Source organism: Carcharhinus amblyrhynchos, chromosome 7, assembly GCF_965287045.1.
Source record: "Carcharhinus amblyrhynchos chromosome 7, sCarAmb.v2.hapA, whole genome shotgun sequence".
NCBI classification, from domain to species: domain Eukaryota; kingdom Metazoa; phylum Chordata; class Chondrichthyes; order Carcharhiniformes; family Carcharhinidae; genus Carcharhinus; species Carcharhinus amblyrhynchos.
The window spans coordinates 1,110,017-1,126,425 of NC_137330.1; the positions used below are offsets into that span (position 1 = coordinate 1,110,017).

At 48.4% G+C, this 16,409-nt stretch overlaps 1 protein-coding gene across 1 annotated transcript in view; it reads left to right on the top strand.

The window, feature by feature from the left end:
- The window catches only part of LOC145345296 (scavenger receptor cysteine-rich domain-containing protein DMBT1-like), a 376,233-nt gene that overhangs the window by 34,982 nt on the left and 324,842 nt on the right, over window positions 1-16,409 (top strand). The window contains exons 7-12 of the mRNA XM_080193113.1: window positions 409-723; window positions 4,996-5,301; window positions 7,710-8,015; window positions 10,943-11,245; window positions 13,478-13,774; window positions 15,615-15,929. Of these exons, the coding sequence (XP_080049239.1) occupies window positions 409-723; window positions 4,996-5,301; window positions 7,710-8,015; window positions 10,943-11,245; window positions 13,478-13,774; window positions 15,615-15,929 (1,842 nt within the window). The remainder of the gene's footprint in view (window positions 1-408; window positions 724-4,995; window positions 5,302-7,709; window positions 8,016-10,942; window positions 11,246-13,477; window positions 13,775-15,614; window positions 15,930-16,409) is intronic.

Genomic DNA, 16,409 nt, shown 5'->3' on the forward strand with positions numbered 1-16,409 from the left:
AGCCCCCTTCTCTTAAATCCGGGCCCCCTGATTATTGACTCCAAAAGCAGGTGGATTGGCCATGATAAATTGCCCCTTAGTGTCAGGGGATTAGCAGGGTAAATATGTTGAGTTATAGGGATAGGGGCTGGTTGGGATTGTTGACAGTGCAGGCTTGATGGGCCAAATGGCCTCCTCCTGCCCCTACCTTCAATGTTTAATGAGGGGGTGGTGAAAGGTTATCGGGTTTACAATCAGGTGAGCCACCATCTTGTAGAATGGGCTAGCAGGACAGGAAGGGCCTAACCCTGTCCCTGTTTCTCACAGTCTCTGGGAATTCTCCTCCTGGTTTTGTGTTGGGGGTGGGGGGTGGGGGGTGGGGGGGGGTCTTTGACGTCGCGGGCCTGACTTTTCCCACCTCCCTTACAGAGAACGCCCAGGTGCGCCTGGTCGACGGCCTCACCTCCTGCTCCGGGAGAGTCGAGGCCTTTTACAACGGGAGCTGGGGCACCATCTGTGATTCCGGCTGGGATATCATCGACGCCCAGGTGGTGTGCAGGCAGGTGGGCTGCGGCTTCGGACAATCCGCCACCATGGGCGGCTACTTTGGAGAGGGGATGGGCCCCCCCCTGCTGGACAACGTCCGCTGCAGCGGGACCGAGTCCTTCCTGTGGTCCTGCCCTTCCCAGACCATCATGCCTCGGAGCTGCCGCCACAGGAACGACGCTGGGGTCATCTGCTCCGGTAAGGATTGGGTGGGGCACAACGCGCCAGAGGAGGATCCCCAAATCCTCCGCCGAGACTTGCTTTTTAATGTGATTTGATTTATTATTGTCACATATATTAACATATTGTCACATATATTAACATATTATCACATATATTAACATATATTAACATATTGTCACATCTATTAACATATATTAACATATTGTCACATATATTAACATATATTAACATATTGTCACATATATTAACATATATTAACATATTGTCACATATATTAACATATTGTCACATCTATTAACATACAGTGAAAAGGATTGTTTCTTGAGCGCTATACAGTCAAAGCATGCCATTCATAGAGAAGGAAAGGAGAGGGTGCAGAATGTAGTGTTACACTGATAGCTAATGTGATTTGATTTATTATTGTCACATGTGCTGGAATACAGTGAAAAGTATTGTTTCTTGCGCTCTACATAGACAAAGCATACCGTTCATAGAGAAGGAAAGGAGAGGGTGCAGAATGTAGTGTTACAGGCACAGCTAATTTGATGTGATTTTTGATGGTCGCATGTATTAACATACAGTGAAAAGTATTGTTTATTGCGCGCTATACAAAGCATACCGTTCATAGAGAAGGAAAGGAGAGAGTGCAGAATGTAGCGTTACAGTCATAGCGAGGATGTAGAGAAGGATTAACTTAAGGCTTCCTTCTGCATTGTAGGATTCAATGATTCTATTCTATGGCTCAATGCCGTCATGGAACAGTTGGCCAGCTGGGGCCTCCGTGCATTGGAGTTTCAAAGAGAGAAGTGACCCAGAGAGGATGTGAAAGGGTTAATACTGGGAGCTTTGTTGACGGGATGTGAGCATCGCTGGCTGGGCCAGCATTTACTGCCCATCCCTGGGGGTATTTAAGAGTCAACATTTCTGTGGGTCTGGAGTCACATGTAGGCCAGACCAGGTAATGGAACTGAAAGCCAGCTCCCCATTTATTTACCCTATGACCTTTGTGTGCTAGCTTTCTGAGTTTCATCTACAAAGACCCCACAATTGGCACACCACCCCCCCCCCACCCCTCCACCACCCTTTGTGCTCCAACTTTCTGCAGCCTCTCTCCATTTATATAACAAGCCACCTCCTCACTATTCCTCCCAGGGTGGGAAAACCTCACATTTATTTTTCCCACGTCGCCAATTTTGAGACTGTACTGTCCTGGTCACCCTATTATAGAGAAAAATACTATTAAACTAGAAAGAGTGTGGAAAAGATTTACTAGGATGCTGCCAGGACTTGATGGATTGAGTTATAAGGAGAGGCTGGATAGGCTGGGACTTTTTCCTCTGGAGCGTAGGAGGCTGAGGGGTGACCTTATGGAGGTCTATAAAAATAATGGGGGGCACAGATCAGCTAGATAGTCAATATCTTTTCCCAAAGGTAGGGGAGTCTAAAACTAGAGGGCACAGGTTGAAGGTGAGAGGGGAGAGATGCAAAAGTGTTCGGGGGGCAGTTTTTTCATGCAGAGAGTGTCTGGAACGAGCTGCCAGAGGCAGTAATAGAGGCGGGTACAATTTTGTCTTTTAAAAAGCGTTTAGACAGTTACACGGGTATAGAGGGATTTGAGCCAAATGGGACTAGCTTAGAGGTTGAAACAAAGGGGGCTGGCATGGACAAGTTGGGCTGAAAGGCCATGCTGTAAAGCTCAATGACTCTATTTCTGTTCCACTCGCTTACCCTGTCAATGTCTCCCTGGAAGCTATCGATATCCTGCGGCATTCTCCACCCAATGGTTTACAAGGATGACCCCAGGTATGGAGGGTCTGAAGAAAGATTAAACAGGTTGGATCTGTATTCCTTTTTAATTATTCATCTGTGGGACACGGGCGTCGCTGGCAGGGGTAGATTGTTGCCCATCCCTAGTTGCCCTCGGAAAACAATTCAGAGTCAACCCCATTGCTGTGTCTCTGGAGTCACGTGTAGGTCAGACCGGGTAAGGATGGCAGATTTCCTTCCCTGAAGGACATCAGTGAACCAGATGGGTTCTTCCTACGACGGTTTCATGGTCAACAGTAGATTTTTAATTCCAGATTTTTTAAAATTGAATTTAAATTCTACCATCTGCTGTGGTGGGATTCGAAGGCAGGTCCCCAGAACATTAGCTGAGTTTCTGGATTAATAATACAGCGATAATGCCACTCAGGCTCCCCTATAAAGGTGGGAAAGTAAAGAGGTGTTTCTGCAGCTAAGGTACTGGTGCACCCATCCAGTTCTAGTCCCCCCCAGTGGGGGAGATACCCTGTCAGTATCCCTGCTGCCCATTCCCCTCAGGATTTCATTAGAACACGAACGAGGAACAGGAAGAGGCCATTCTGCCCCTGCTCCACCATTCTATATCGTCATGGCCCATCTCAACTGGGCCTCATCTCCACTTTCCTGCCCCTTCTCCACAACCCTACATCCCGTGACTCATTATAAACTGATCTACCTGCTCCTTAAATCCACTTAGCAGCTAGGAATTCACTGCGTTCTGGGATAGACAAGTCCACAGATCCACCAGCCTTTGAGTGAAGTCCTCCCTCCTCATTTCCATTGTAAATCTGCCCCCACCTTAGCCAAAAACTATGTCCAGCATGTTCTACAAAGGGGAGCATTCCTCTCTACTCCCATCCTGTCAATCCCTCTTAGCATCTTGTACACCTCAATTAATCCCGCCCTTGTTCTTCAGCACGGTGATTAACACTGCTGCCTCACAGCGCCAGGTTCGATTCCCAGCTCGGGTCACTGCCTGTGTGAAGTTTGCATGTTCTCCCCGTGTCCGTGTGGGTTTCCCCTGGGTGCTCCAGGTTCCTCCGACAGCGCAAACATGTGTAGGTTAGGTGCATTAGCCTCGGTAAATTGTCCCTTAGTGTCTGAAGATGTTCAGGTTAGGTGGATTGGCCATGCTAAATTGTCCCTTAATGTCCAAAGATGTGTAGGTTAGGTGGATTGGCCATGCTAAATTGTCCCTTAGTGTCCAAAGATGTGCGGGTTAGGTGGATTGGCCATGCTAAATTGCCCCTTAGTGTCCAAAGATGTGCAGGTTAGGTGGATTGGCCATGCTAAATTGTCCCTTAGTGTCCAAAGATGTGCGGGTTAGGTGGATTGGCCATGCTAAATTGCCCCTTAGTGTCCAAAGATGTGTAGGTTAGGGTGGATTGGCCGTGCTAAATTGCCCCTTAGTGTCTAAAGATGTGCAGGTTAGGGTGGATTGGCCATGCTAAATTGTCCCTTAGTGTCCAAAGATGTGTAGGTTAGGTGGATTGGCCATGCTAAATTGTCCCTTAGTGTCCAAAGATGTGCAGGTTAGGTAGACTGGCCATGCTAAATTGTCCCTTAGTGTCCAAAGATGTGCAGGTTAGGTGGATTGGCCATGCTAAATTGCCCCTTAGTGTCCAAAGATGTGCAGGTTAGGGTGGATTGGCCATGCTAAATTGTCCCTTAGTGTCCAAAGATGTGCAGGTTAGGTGGATTGGCCATGCTAAATTGTCCCTTAGTGTCCAAAGATGTGCAGGTTAGGGTGGATTGGCCATGCTAAATTGCCCCTTAGTGTCCAAAGATGTGCAGGTTAGGGGGGATTGGCCATGCTAAATTGCCCCTTAGTGTCTAAAGATGTGCAGGTTAGGGGGGATTGGCCGTGCTAAATTGTCCCTTAGTGTCCAAAGATGTGCAGGTTAGGGTGGATTGGCCATGCTAAATTGTCCCTTAGTGTCCAAAGATGTGTAGGTTAGGTGGATTGGCCATGCTAAATTGTCCCTTAGTGTCCAAAGATGTGCAGGTTAGGTAGACTGGCCATGCTAAATTGTCCCTTAGTGTCCAAAGATGTGTGGGTTAGGGTGGATTGGCCATGCTAAATTGTCCCTTAGTGTCCAAAGATGTGTGGGTTAGGGTGGATTGGCCATGCTAAATTGCCCCTTAGTGTCTAAGGATGTGCAGGTTCGGGTGGTTCGCTGGGTAAATGCATGGTGTTCTGGTGATGGGGGACTGGGTGGGATTGTTGTTGGTGCGAGGTGAATGGGCTGAATGTCCTCCTTCTGTGCCGTTGGGATTCTGTGAGAGAATCGCCCAATTTGAGACGAGCTCACCTTTGGAATCAATCGAGTGAACCTCCTCTGGACTGCCTGCAGCTATACCCCTCCTCCAGTAAGGGAAGCAGAAGTTGTAGACCACCCTCCCCCGCCCCGCCCCCCCCCCCCCCCCACCGTTTGCTGTTGGCTCAGATGCTGGTGTTTAATCCCTTGTTTCCCTTCAATCCAGATGAGGTCCAGAGTCCGGAAATCGCTGTGCTGAGGGCATCGAAAGTTTTTGCCCAGGGGGAGTCTTTGAAGATTCAGTGCGCCTCGCCCATCTACTACCTGGGGGGCACCTTCCACCTGCAGAGGTTGGGGCAGTCCGCCTACATCAGCTCCCTGACAGCCGAGGGGAAATATTCCAACGTGACCTTTCTACTGAGGAACGTTAGCCTGGATCAGGCTGGCTTCTATACCTGCATGTACCAGCTGGAGCGAGGGGGAAAGGTCTACAATTCCAGTGTCAGCAACACGGTCAAAGTCATCGTGATCGGTGAGTAGCCGAGGGGAGGGGGGAGACACTCCCTGGTCCGCGGCCAGACGTGGGGTCCGCCGGGTGTGACCCCCCTGGCAAAGGTAGAATTTCAGTTTCCGAACCCAAACCCTTTTTACGTTCACTCTGGGCGTGCTGGCATCGCTGGCCCAGGCCGCTGTTTAGTGTCCATCCCGAATTGCCCCTTGAACCCGCTGTCTCGCTCAGAGGGCGTTTCAGAGTCATCCGCATTGCTGTGGCTCTGGATTCACAGGTAGGTCAGACCGGGTAGGGACAGCAGATTTCCTTCCCTGACGGACATTAGTGAATCCAGTGGGTTTTTCCAACAATCGGGAATTCCAGACTTCCATTCATGTTGAATTTCACAATCTACTGCGGTGGGATTCGAACTCGGGTCCCCGGAACAGTACCCCGACTCTCCGAATTACTAACCCAGTGACAATATCTCTCTCTCTCTCTCTCTTTCCTTCTTTTTCTCTATCATTCTGTCTCTCACTTTATCTTTCTTTCCTTTGTTTCTCTCCCTCTGTCTCTCCTGTCTCTTTCTCTCTCACTTTCTCTTATTTCCACCCCCTCTGTGTCTCTCCCTTTCTCTCTCTCTCTCTTTCTCTCTCTCTCTCACTCTGTCTCTCTCTTTCTTTCTCTCTGTCTCTCTATCTCTCTCCCTCTCTTTGTCTCCCTCGTTCTGTCTGTCTGTCTCTGTCTGTCTGTCTCTGTCTCTCTCTCTCTCTGTCTCTCTCGCTCTCTCTCTCTGTCTCTCTGTCTCTCTCTCTCTCTGTCTCTCTCTCTCTGTCTCTCTCTCTGTCTCTCTCTCTGTCTCTGTCTCTCTCTCTCTGTCTCTCTGTCTCTCTCTCTCTCTGTCTCTCTCGCTCTCTCTCTCTGTCTCTCTGTCTCTCTCTCTCTCTGTCTCTCTCTCTCTGTCTCTCTCTCTGTCTCTGTCTCTCTCTCTCTGTCTCTCTGTCTCTCTCTCTCTCTGTCTCTCTCGCTCTCTCTCTCTGTCTCTCTGTCTCTCTCTCTCTCTGTCTCTCTCTCTCTGTCTCTCTCTCTGTCTCTCTCTCTGTCTCTGTCTCTCTCTCTCTCTCTTTCTCTGCAACCGATATAACTGCACCCTCCTGTGGGGTGTGACTATGCGCGTTGTTTATTACCCATCACTAATTGCCCCCTGAGAAGGTGCTGGGTGAGCCGCCATCTTGAACCCACTGCATTCTTGTCTCAGGTAGGTACACCCATAGTGCTGTTAGGGAGAGAGTTCCAGGATTGTTATTGGACATCAGTCAGTCCGTGTGGTGTAGGTACACCCACAGTGCTGTTCGGGAGGGAGTTCCAGGATTGTTATTGGACATCAGTCAGTCCCGTGTGGTGTAGGTACACCCACAGTGCTGTTAGGGAGGGAGTTCCAGGATTGTTATTGGACATCAGTCAGTCCGTGTGGTGTAGGTACACCCACAGTGCTGTTCGGGAGGGAGTTCCAGGATTGTTATTGGACATCAGTCAGTCCCGTGTGGTGTAGGTACACCCACAGTGCTGTTAGGGAGGGAGTTCCAGGATTGTTATTGGACATCAGTCAGTCCGTGTGGTGTAGGTACACCCAGAGTGCTGTTAGGGAGGGAGTTCCAGGATTGTTATTGGATATCAGTCAGTCCCCGTGTGGTGTAGGTACACCCACAGTGCTGTTAGGGAGGGAGTTCCAGGATTGTTATTGGATATCAGTCAGCCCCGTGTGGTGTAGGTACACCCACAGTGCTGTTAGGGAGGGAGTTCCAGGATTGTTATTGGATATCAGTCAGTCCCCGTGTGGTGTGGGTAACCCCTCTACTAAAGAAAGGTGTTAGTGCATGTGTATCACCATATAATTCTGTGCATCTAGTACAGGTTACAACCCAGCGTCACCCACCCTCCCCCACCATCCCCTCCCCTCTGTCTGCCGCCCCCCCACCCTGGACAACCCTAACATCTCTAGGGAAGACAACCCCAGCCTAACCTCTGCTGCCTCATAGCGTCGGGGTCCTGGGTTCGCTTCCCGGCTCGGGTCACTGTCTGTGTGGAGTTTGCACATTCTCCCCGTGTCTGCGTGGGTTTCCTCCCACAAGTCCAAAGGCGTGCGGGGTTAGGTTGATTGGCCAGGCTAAGAAATTGTCCCTTAGTGTCCAGGGATGTGTGGATTAGTGGGTATAAGATAGGGGGGGTAGGGCCTGGGTGGGATTGTGTTGGGCACAGACTCGATGGGCTGAAGGGCCCCTTTCTGCACTGTAGGGTTTCTATGATTCTATTCAATGGAAATTAGGGGGTGCCAGTATCGCACCTTTGTGCTCTGTTGCCATTTCTCTATTTAATTCACCCCCCCTGTTCTCTCTGTTCCTTCCTTGTCTCCCGTTTGCTGCCTGTGTCCCTCCGCCTCCCCGCCACAGAGCGACCCACCCAGCCACAGATCCAGCTGTTCCGGGATCTGGGCAAGTACTCCATCGGCGAATACGTCAGTATCCGCTGCAGCACCTCGCCAATCTTCATCGGGGCCATCTTCCTGCTGCTGAAGGAGGGTGAGGCAAGCACAGTGACCTACCAGACGGTCCCGTCAGCCGGCTTCTCCGTGACCTTCTCCATCGCCAATCTGACCTACGCGGACGGCGGCCTCTACTTCTGCCTCTATCAGCTGAAGAGGTCGGGCTTCTTGTACAACTCGACGGAGAGCGAGCGGGTCAAGGTGACCGTCACAGGTGAGGTGGCTGCCCTGAGCCCTCCCCACCTCGCCTGGCGGTTTCTGAATGGGCCTGGCAGCATCCGTGGCTAGAGAAATGGAGCAACATTTGTACGGTGGGAAATGGGGTTGTGGGGGGTGGTGGACTGGCAGGTGTCAGGGATACGTGAAAGGGTGGGGCAGGCTTAACCGGCAAAGGTGTCACGGAAAACGAAGCAAATTAAAGACTAAATGTTTCGGCCCAGAGTAGGTGTTAATAACAGAATAAAGGTCAGCACCGTCTGAGAGTGAAATAGCAGAATGTGTTAATAACAGAATAAAGGTCAGCACTGTCTGAGAGTGAAATAGCAGAATGTGTTAATAACAGAATAAAGGTCAGCACCGTCTGAGAGTGAAATAGCAGAATGTGTTAATAACAGAATAAAGGTCAGCACCGTCTGAGAGTGAAATAGCAGAATGTGTTAATAACAGAATAAAAGTCAGCACCGTCTGAGAGTGAAATAGCAGAATGTGTTAATAACAGAATAAAGGTCAGCACTGTCTGAGAGTGAAATAGCAGAATGTGTTAATAACAGAATAAAGGTCAGCACTGTCTGAGAGTGAAATAGCAGAATGTGTTAATAACAGAATAAAGGTCAGCACTGTCTGAGAGTGAAATAGCAGAATGTGTTAATAACAGAATAAAAGTCAGCACCGTCTGAGAGTGAAATAGCAGAATGTGTTAATAACAGAATAAAGGTCAGCACTGTCTGAGAGTGAAATAGCAGAATGTGTTAATAACAGAATAAAGGTCAGCACTGTCTGAGAGTGAAATAGCAGAATGTGTTAATAACAGAATAAAAGTCAGCACCGTCTGAGAGTGAAATAGCAGAATGTGTTAATAACAGAATAAAGGTCAGCAGTGTCTGAGAGTGAAATAACAGAATGTGTTAATAACAGAATAAAGGTCAGCACTGTCTGAGAGTGAAATAGCAGAATGTGTTAATAACAGAATAAAAGTCAGCACCGTCTGAGAGTGAAATAGCAGAATGTGTGAATAACAGAATAAAGGTCAGCACCGTCTGAGAGTGAAATAACAGAATGTGTTAATAACAGAATAAAAGTCAGCACTGTCTGAGAGTGAAATAGCAGAATGTGTTAATAACAGAATAAAGGTCAGCACCGTCTGAGAGTGAAATAGCAGAATGTGTTAATAATAGAATGAAGGTCAGCACTGTCTGAGAGTGAAATAACAGAATGTGTTAATAACAGAATAAAGGTCAGCACTGTCTGAGAGTGAAATAGCAGAATGTGTTAATAACAGAATAAAAGTCAGCATCGTCTGAGAGTGAAATAGCAGAATGTGTTAATAACAGAATAAAGGTCAGCACTGTCTGAGAGTGAAATAGCAGAATGTGTTAATAACAGAATAAAGGTCAGCACTGTCTGAGAGTGAAATAGCAGAATGTGTTAATAACAGAATAAAAGTCAGCATCGTCTGAGAGTGAAATAGCAGAATGTGTTAATAACAGAATAAAGGTCAGCACTGTCTGAGAGTGAAATAGCAGAATGTGTTAATAACAGAATAAAGGTCAGCACTGTCTGAGAGTGAAATAGCAGAATGTGTTAATAACAGAATAAAGGTCAGCACTGTCTGAGAGTGAAATAGCAGAATGTGTTAATAACAGAATAAAAGTCAGCATCGTCTGAGAGTGAAATAGCAGAATGTGTGAATAACAGAATAAAGGTCAGCACTGTCTGGGAGTGAAATAACAGAATGTGTTAATAACAGAATAAAGGTCAGCACTGTCTGAGAGTGAAATAGCAGAATGTGTCAATAACAGAATAAAGGTCAGCACCGTCTGAGAGTGAAATAGCAGAATGTGTTAATAATAGAATGAAGGTCAGCACTGTCTGAGAGTGAAATAACAGAATGTGTTAATAACAGAATAAAGGTCAGCACTGTCTGAGAGTGAAATAGCAGAATGTGTTAATAACAGAATAAAAGTCAGCATCGTCTGAGAGTGAAATAGCAGAATGTGTTAATAACAGAATAAAGGTCAGCACTGTCTGAGAGTGAAATAGCAGAATGTGTTAATAACAGAATAAAGGTCAGCACTGTCTGAGAGTGAAATAGCAGAATGTGTGAATAACAGAATAAAGGTCAGCACTGTCTGAGAGTGAAATAGCAGAATGTGTTAATAACAGAATAAAGGTCAGCACTGTCTGAGAGTGAAATAGCAGAATGTGTTAATAACAGAATAAAGGTCAGCACTGTCTGAGAGTGAAATAGCAGAATGTGTTAATAACAGAATAAAAGTCAGCACCGTCTGAGAGTGAAATAGCAGAATGTGTTAATAACAGAATAAAGGTCAGCACCGTCTGAGAGTGAAATAGCAGAATGTGTTAATAACAGAATAAAGGTCAGCACTGTCTGAGAGTGAAATAGCAGAATGTGTTAATAACAGAATAAAGGTCAGCACTGTCTGAGAGTGAAATAGCAGAATGTGTTAATAACAGAATAAAGGTCAGCACTGTCTGAGAGTGAAATAGCAGAATGTGTTAATAACAGAATAAAAGTCAGCACCGTCTGAGAGTGAAATAGCAGAATGTGTTAATAACAGAACAAAGGTCAGCACTGTCTGAGAGTGAAATAGCAGAATGTGTTAATAACAGAACAAAGGTCAGCACTGTCTGAATGTGGAATCGCAGAATGTGTTAATAACAGAATAAAGGTCAGCACCGTCTGAGAGTGAAATAGCAGAATGTTTTTAGGGCAGACTGAAGGACAGGAATGACTGTAACCAGTGGAGAATTGCTCCCTAATTCCCATTGACTCTAGTTTACAACTAGGGCTCCTTGATGCCAGACTCAGTCAAATGCTGCCTTGATACCCTCCCGCCAGTACCTCCGATGGGGACCGAGGACTGTTGATGTGCGCTAACTGCCTTTTTCCTTTCATGCTAGATGTTCTGCCGAGGCCCTCGATTTCCGTGCTGCGGCTATCCGCTGCCTTCGTGCAGGGCGAGACCGTCAATTTCCGCTGTTCCTCGGCCAGTGTCTTTGCCGTCATCACCTTCTACCTCTTCAAAGTTGGCGAATCGGGCTCCATCACCGAGGTGGGGCCCACCTCGGTGTCCAGCGCTATTCTGACCATCCAGAACATCAGCATGAGCCAGGAAGGTTTTTTCACCTGCATGTTCAAAGTACTCATCAATGGCAAGATGTACTCGTCCACTCACAGCGACCGGGTAAAGATCGTCATTGCAAGTGAGTCACTGAACCCCAGGACCATGTTATTTGGTCATGTGATGTGGGCATTGCGGGTCTTATTACCAATCACTGAGAGCCTTCAAGAGCCTGTGTTTGGCTCTGGGGTTGCATGTTGGCAAGACCGGGTAAGGGTGGCAGACTCCCTTCCTTAAAGAACACTATTGAACCAGATTTGTTTCGTAATAAGAATTGACAATGGTTTCATGGTCATCAGTAGACATTTAATTCTAGATTTGTATTAATTTTCAATTTAACCATTCGCCACAATGCGATTCTAGAATTTACTGATTTCACATTTCACCATCAACCACGGTGGGATTCCACAAACTTATTGAATTCAAATTTCACTATGCACCATGATGAGATTCCAGATTTTTATTGAATTCAAATTTCACCGTCTGCCACAGTTGGATTCCAGCTTTTTATTGAATTCAAATTTCACCATCCTCCATGGTGGGATTCGACAAATTTATTGAATTCAAATTTCACCATCTGCCACAGTGGGATTCTGGAGTTTTATTGAATTAAATTTCACCATCTGCCACAGAGGGTTTCCACTTAAAGTTCACCATCTGCTATGGTGGGATTCCAGATTTTTACTGAATTCAGATTTCACCATCTGCCACGGTGGAATTCCAGATTTTTATTGAATTCTAATTTGTCGGGACCTGTGCGTTGCTAGGCTAGGATGTTTCCACTACGTCATCAGTTGCCCTACGGCAGCAACCTCCCACCCATCTGCTGGTGATGCCAGTCTGGGTGGGAAGATAAACTGTGGGGAGGATACAGAGTCTGTAAAAAGATATAGACAAGTTCGGTGAATGGGCTAAAAAGATGAGAGATGGATTATGAGGTTACTCCTTTATGTCTTCAGGAGATTAAAGAATAAATAGAAATTTATTTGGAAGATGAGTCACTTGTAAGTTGTTACCATTAATTTGTTAGTTTAGGAAAAGTGAGAATTGCTAGGTGGGCCAATACTACCCTTAAACTAAGTGACCTAGTGTGAGGGTCCGGAACCAGGCCTCCAAGTTACATTAGGACCCCAGACTAACCACAACGGATTTTGTATTTTGGAAGAAATATTTTGCTCCAGGAGAGATTGCACTGACAAATTAGAGACTTTTTAAATAATAAAGTACATTTCATTTAATAACACATTTTAAATATGTCTAAGAAATGAAATAGCTTAATTAATTAATTGAGCAATGTTTAAAAATCAAAGGAAGCAAATTTAGTTTCTAACTTATCACTGTTTCAGTTCCAAGTAAGCAACATTCCTTCTACAGGTTAAAGAACAGCACGGAAACAGACACTTTGGCCCACCAAGTCTGAGCTGACACAGATACCTCTCTAAATGAATATTTTCTTGCCCCTTTGTGGTCCATATCCCTCTATTCCCTGCCTATTCATGTATCCATCCAGGTGCCTATTGAAAGATTCAGGTATTCACCACCCTCCTACGTAAAAAAAACTTGCCCCCCCTTACATCTCTTTTAAACCTTCCCCCTCTTAATTTCAACCCGAGTAATTGACCCTACGACTCTGGCAAAAAGACAGTCTATCCAAGCCTGTCACAATCCTGTAAATGTCTATCAGGTTCCCCCCCCCTCATCCTCCACATCGTTGCTGTGCTCCTCCTGCAGTAGACCTTCCAAATCACATCACTTCACACTTGTCTGGGTTAAATTCCATCTGCCACCTTTTGGCCCAGGTCTCCAGCCGATTTATATCCTGCTGTGTCCTCTGATGACCCTTCCTCACGATCCACTACTCTCCGAATCAGACCACCTACATTTTTCCCCAGATCATTCATATATATATTACAAGCGACGGATGCTCCATCCTTGTGGATCCAGTTAGAAAAGTACCCTTCCACTGCTTTCTGTGCCCAAGCCAGTTTTATATCCATCTTACCAGCTCACCTTCTGTATCAGCCCACCGCGAGGAACCTTATTAAAGGCTTCACTAAAGTCCATATACACAGCATCCACTGCCTTGCCCCGATCAAGTTTTCTTGTCGCATCCTCAAAGGACCCCATCAGGTTTGTGAGACACGAAGCCCCCCCCCACTTCACAAAACCCTGCCCCCCCACCAGGAATAAGCCTATTCTCTTCCAGATGTGGGTACGTCCTGTCCCGAAGAACCTCCTCCAATAATTTCCCCACCGCTGATGTAAAGTTAAGGCCCTCGCCCGTAACGGTAATCTCCATCTTTGTGACTCGTAGATCGGGCAGAGAGACCCACAATATCCAAGAACTCGGAATTCCACCTGTATCCCCAGGGACAGCTGCTCACCCTCATGTGTACCGCCCCGAAGGAATATCAGACGCGCAACTTCCAGCTCTACCAGAATGGCACAGAGCTCAACACCCGGATGACCGTGCGCGACTCCGTGGCAGAGTTCACCATTGTCAACACCACCATGGCCAACCAGGGCAACTACACTTGCACCTACAGGGCCACCATCGCTGGGTACATGTACAACTCGAGCCCCAGTGAACCGCTCGCCATCACCATCTCAGGTAAAGGTTCAGGCGTCAAGTCGTGGGCATCGGCCAACGTCGCCAGTTGGCAACCAATTAGGTGCTTCAGAGACCATCACTAACCCAGGCTGGGGGCAATTATCTGTGTTTCCTTATCTATTTGTTCACAGGATGTGAGTGTCACTGGCTATGCCCTGCATTTATTGCCCATCTCTAATTGCCCCTTTAAGAAGGTGGTGGGTGAGCCGCCACCTTGAACACACTGCAGTCCCGTGTGGTGTAGGTACACCCACAGTGCTGTTAGGAAGGGAGTTCCAGGATTGTTATTGGACATCAGTCAGTCCCGTGTGGTGTAGGTACACCCACAGTGCTGTTAGGGAGGGAGTTCCAGGATTGTTATTGGACATCAGTCAGTCCCGTGTGGCGTAGGTACACCCACAGTGCTGTTAGGGAAGGAGTTCCAGGATTGTTATTGGACATCAGTCAGTCCCGTGTGGTGTAGGTACACCCACAATGCTGTTAGGGAGGGAGTTCCAGGATTGTTATTGGACATCAGTCAGTCCCGTGTGGTGTAGGTACACCCACAGTGCTGTTAGGGAGGGAGTTCCAGGATTGTTATTGGACATCAGTCAGTCCCGTGTGGCGTAGGTACACCCACAGTGCTGTTAGGGAAGGAGTTCCAGGATTGTTATTGGACATCAGTCAGTCCCCGTGTGGTGTAGGTACACCCACAGTGCTGTTAGGGAGGGAGTTCCAGGATTGTTATTGGACATCAGTCAGTCCGTGTGGTGTAGGTACACCCACAGTGCTGTTAGGGAGGGAGTTCCAGGATTGTTATTGGACATCAGTCAGTCCCGTGTGGTGTAGGTACACCCACAGTGCTGTTAGGGAGGGAGTTCCAGGATTGTTATTGGACATGTGGTGTAGGTACACCCACAGTGCTGTTAGGGAGGGAGTTCCAGGATTGTTATTGGACATCAGTCAGTCCCGTGTGGTGTAGGTACACCCACAGTGCTGTTAGGGAGGGAGTTCCAGGATTGTTATTGGATATCAGTCAGTCCCTGTGTGGTGTAGGTACACCCACAGTGCTGTTAGGGAGGGAGTTCCAGGATTGTTATTGGATATCAGTCAGTCCCTGTGTGGTGTAGGTACAGTAAACCACAGTAAAGAAAGAAATCTGTACATCTCAATAACTGAGACGAGGGAACAAATGTATAATCTCTAGATTTGCGGATGATATAAGGTTGGGTGGGAGGGTGAGCTGTGAGGGGGGGTGCAGAGATGTTTCAGTGAGTTTTGGACAGGCTGAGTGTGTGGAAATTTGCGTGGCCGATGCAGTATAATGTGGATAAATGTGAGCTTATCCACTTGGGTGGCAATAATGAGAAGGCAGGTTACTGCCTGAATGGGTGTGAATTGAGAGAGGGGGAATTTGCAGAGGGATCTGGGTGTCCTTGCGCACCAGTCACTGAAGGTAAGCGTGCAGGTGCAGCAGGCGGCAAAGAAGGCAAACGGTACGTTGGCCTTTGTCGCATTTGGGACAGAGATGTCACAAACTTTCGTCACCCAGAGGGTGGTGAATGTATGGCACTCACTACAACAGAAAGCTAAAATGTTGTGATTCCAGGAAAAAATAAGATTTTGCTCTTGGGGTAAAGGGATTGAGGCCTGGGGGGGGTGTGGGGGTGGGGTGGGGGGGGTGTGGGGGTGGGGTGGGATCAGGATATTGAATTCGATGACCGATGGTGGGGCAGGATTGGAGGGCTGAATGGCCTCGTCCTGCTCCTTGTTTCTATGTTTTGGAAGCAACTTATGTTTCAAATCCCCCCCCACAACCCCGGGTAACATCTCCTGCGTTAACCCCTTCCTCTCCTTGCAGAGCACATGGACCTGCGGCTGGTGAACGGGTCCAACCCGTGCCAGGGGCGGGTGGAGATCTCCTTCGGGGATAGCTGGGGCACCATCTGCGACGACCAGTGGGGGCTCCACGATGCCAAGGTGGTGTGCAACTCGCTGGGCTGCGGCAGCGCCGTCTCGGCCCCCACCCACGCCCAGTTTGGCCGGGGCACCGGCCCCATCTGGCTGGACGACGTGGCGTGCCGGGGGGACGAGACAGTGCTGTGGTACTGCAGCTCCAGGCTGTGGGGGTCCCACAACTGCCACCACGGGGAGGACGCCGGTGTCATCTGCTCAGGTAAGACGCCCGCGCCATTGAGGGGGGGGGCATAACCAAACTGGGCTCCCTGAGACTCTGGGCAGGGTGTGGGGGGGGTGGGGAGGGGGCTACAAGGACAAAACAGGGGGGGTGCAGAGGCCCCACGGGGGAGACACAGAGACCTCACGGGGGGGAGAAGGGGGTAGAGGCCCCACGGGGAGGGGAGAGTGCAAAGGCCTCACTGGGAAGGGGTGGGGGCCGGAGTCTCATGGGGAAGGGGGGGGGGAGGGTTTGAGGCCTCTCGGGGGTGTGGTCATGGGCCTCACAGGGAGGGGTGGGTTCAGAGGCCGCACGAGAGGAGGAGGGAGAGGTCCCACGGGGAGGGGGTGGGGGACAGGTCCCACGGGGAAGGGGGGTAACAGGTCCCACGGGGAGGGGGGGGTAACAGGTCCCACGGGGAAGGGGGGTAACAGGTCCCACGGGGAGGGGGGGGTAACAGGTCCCACGGGGAGGGGGGGT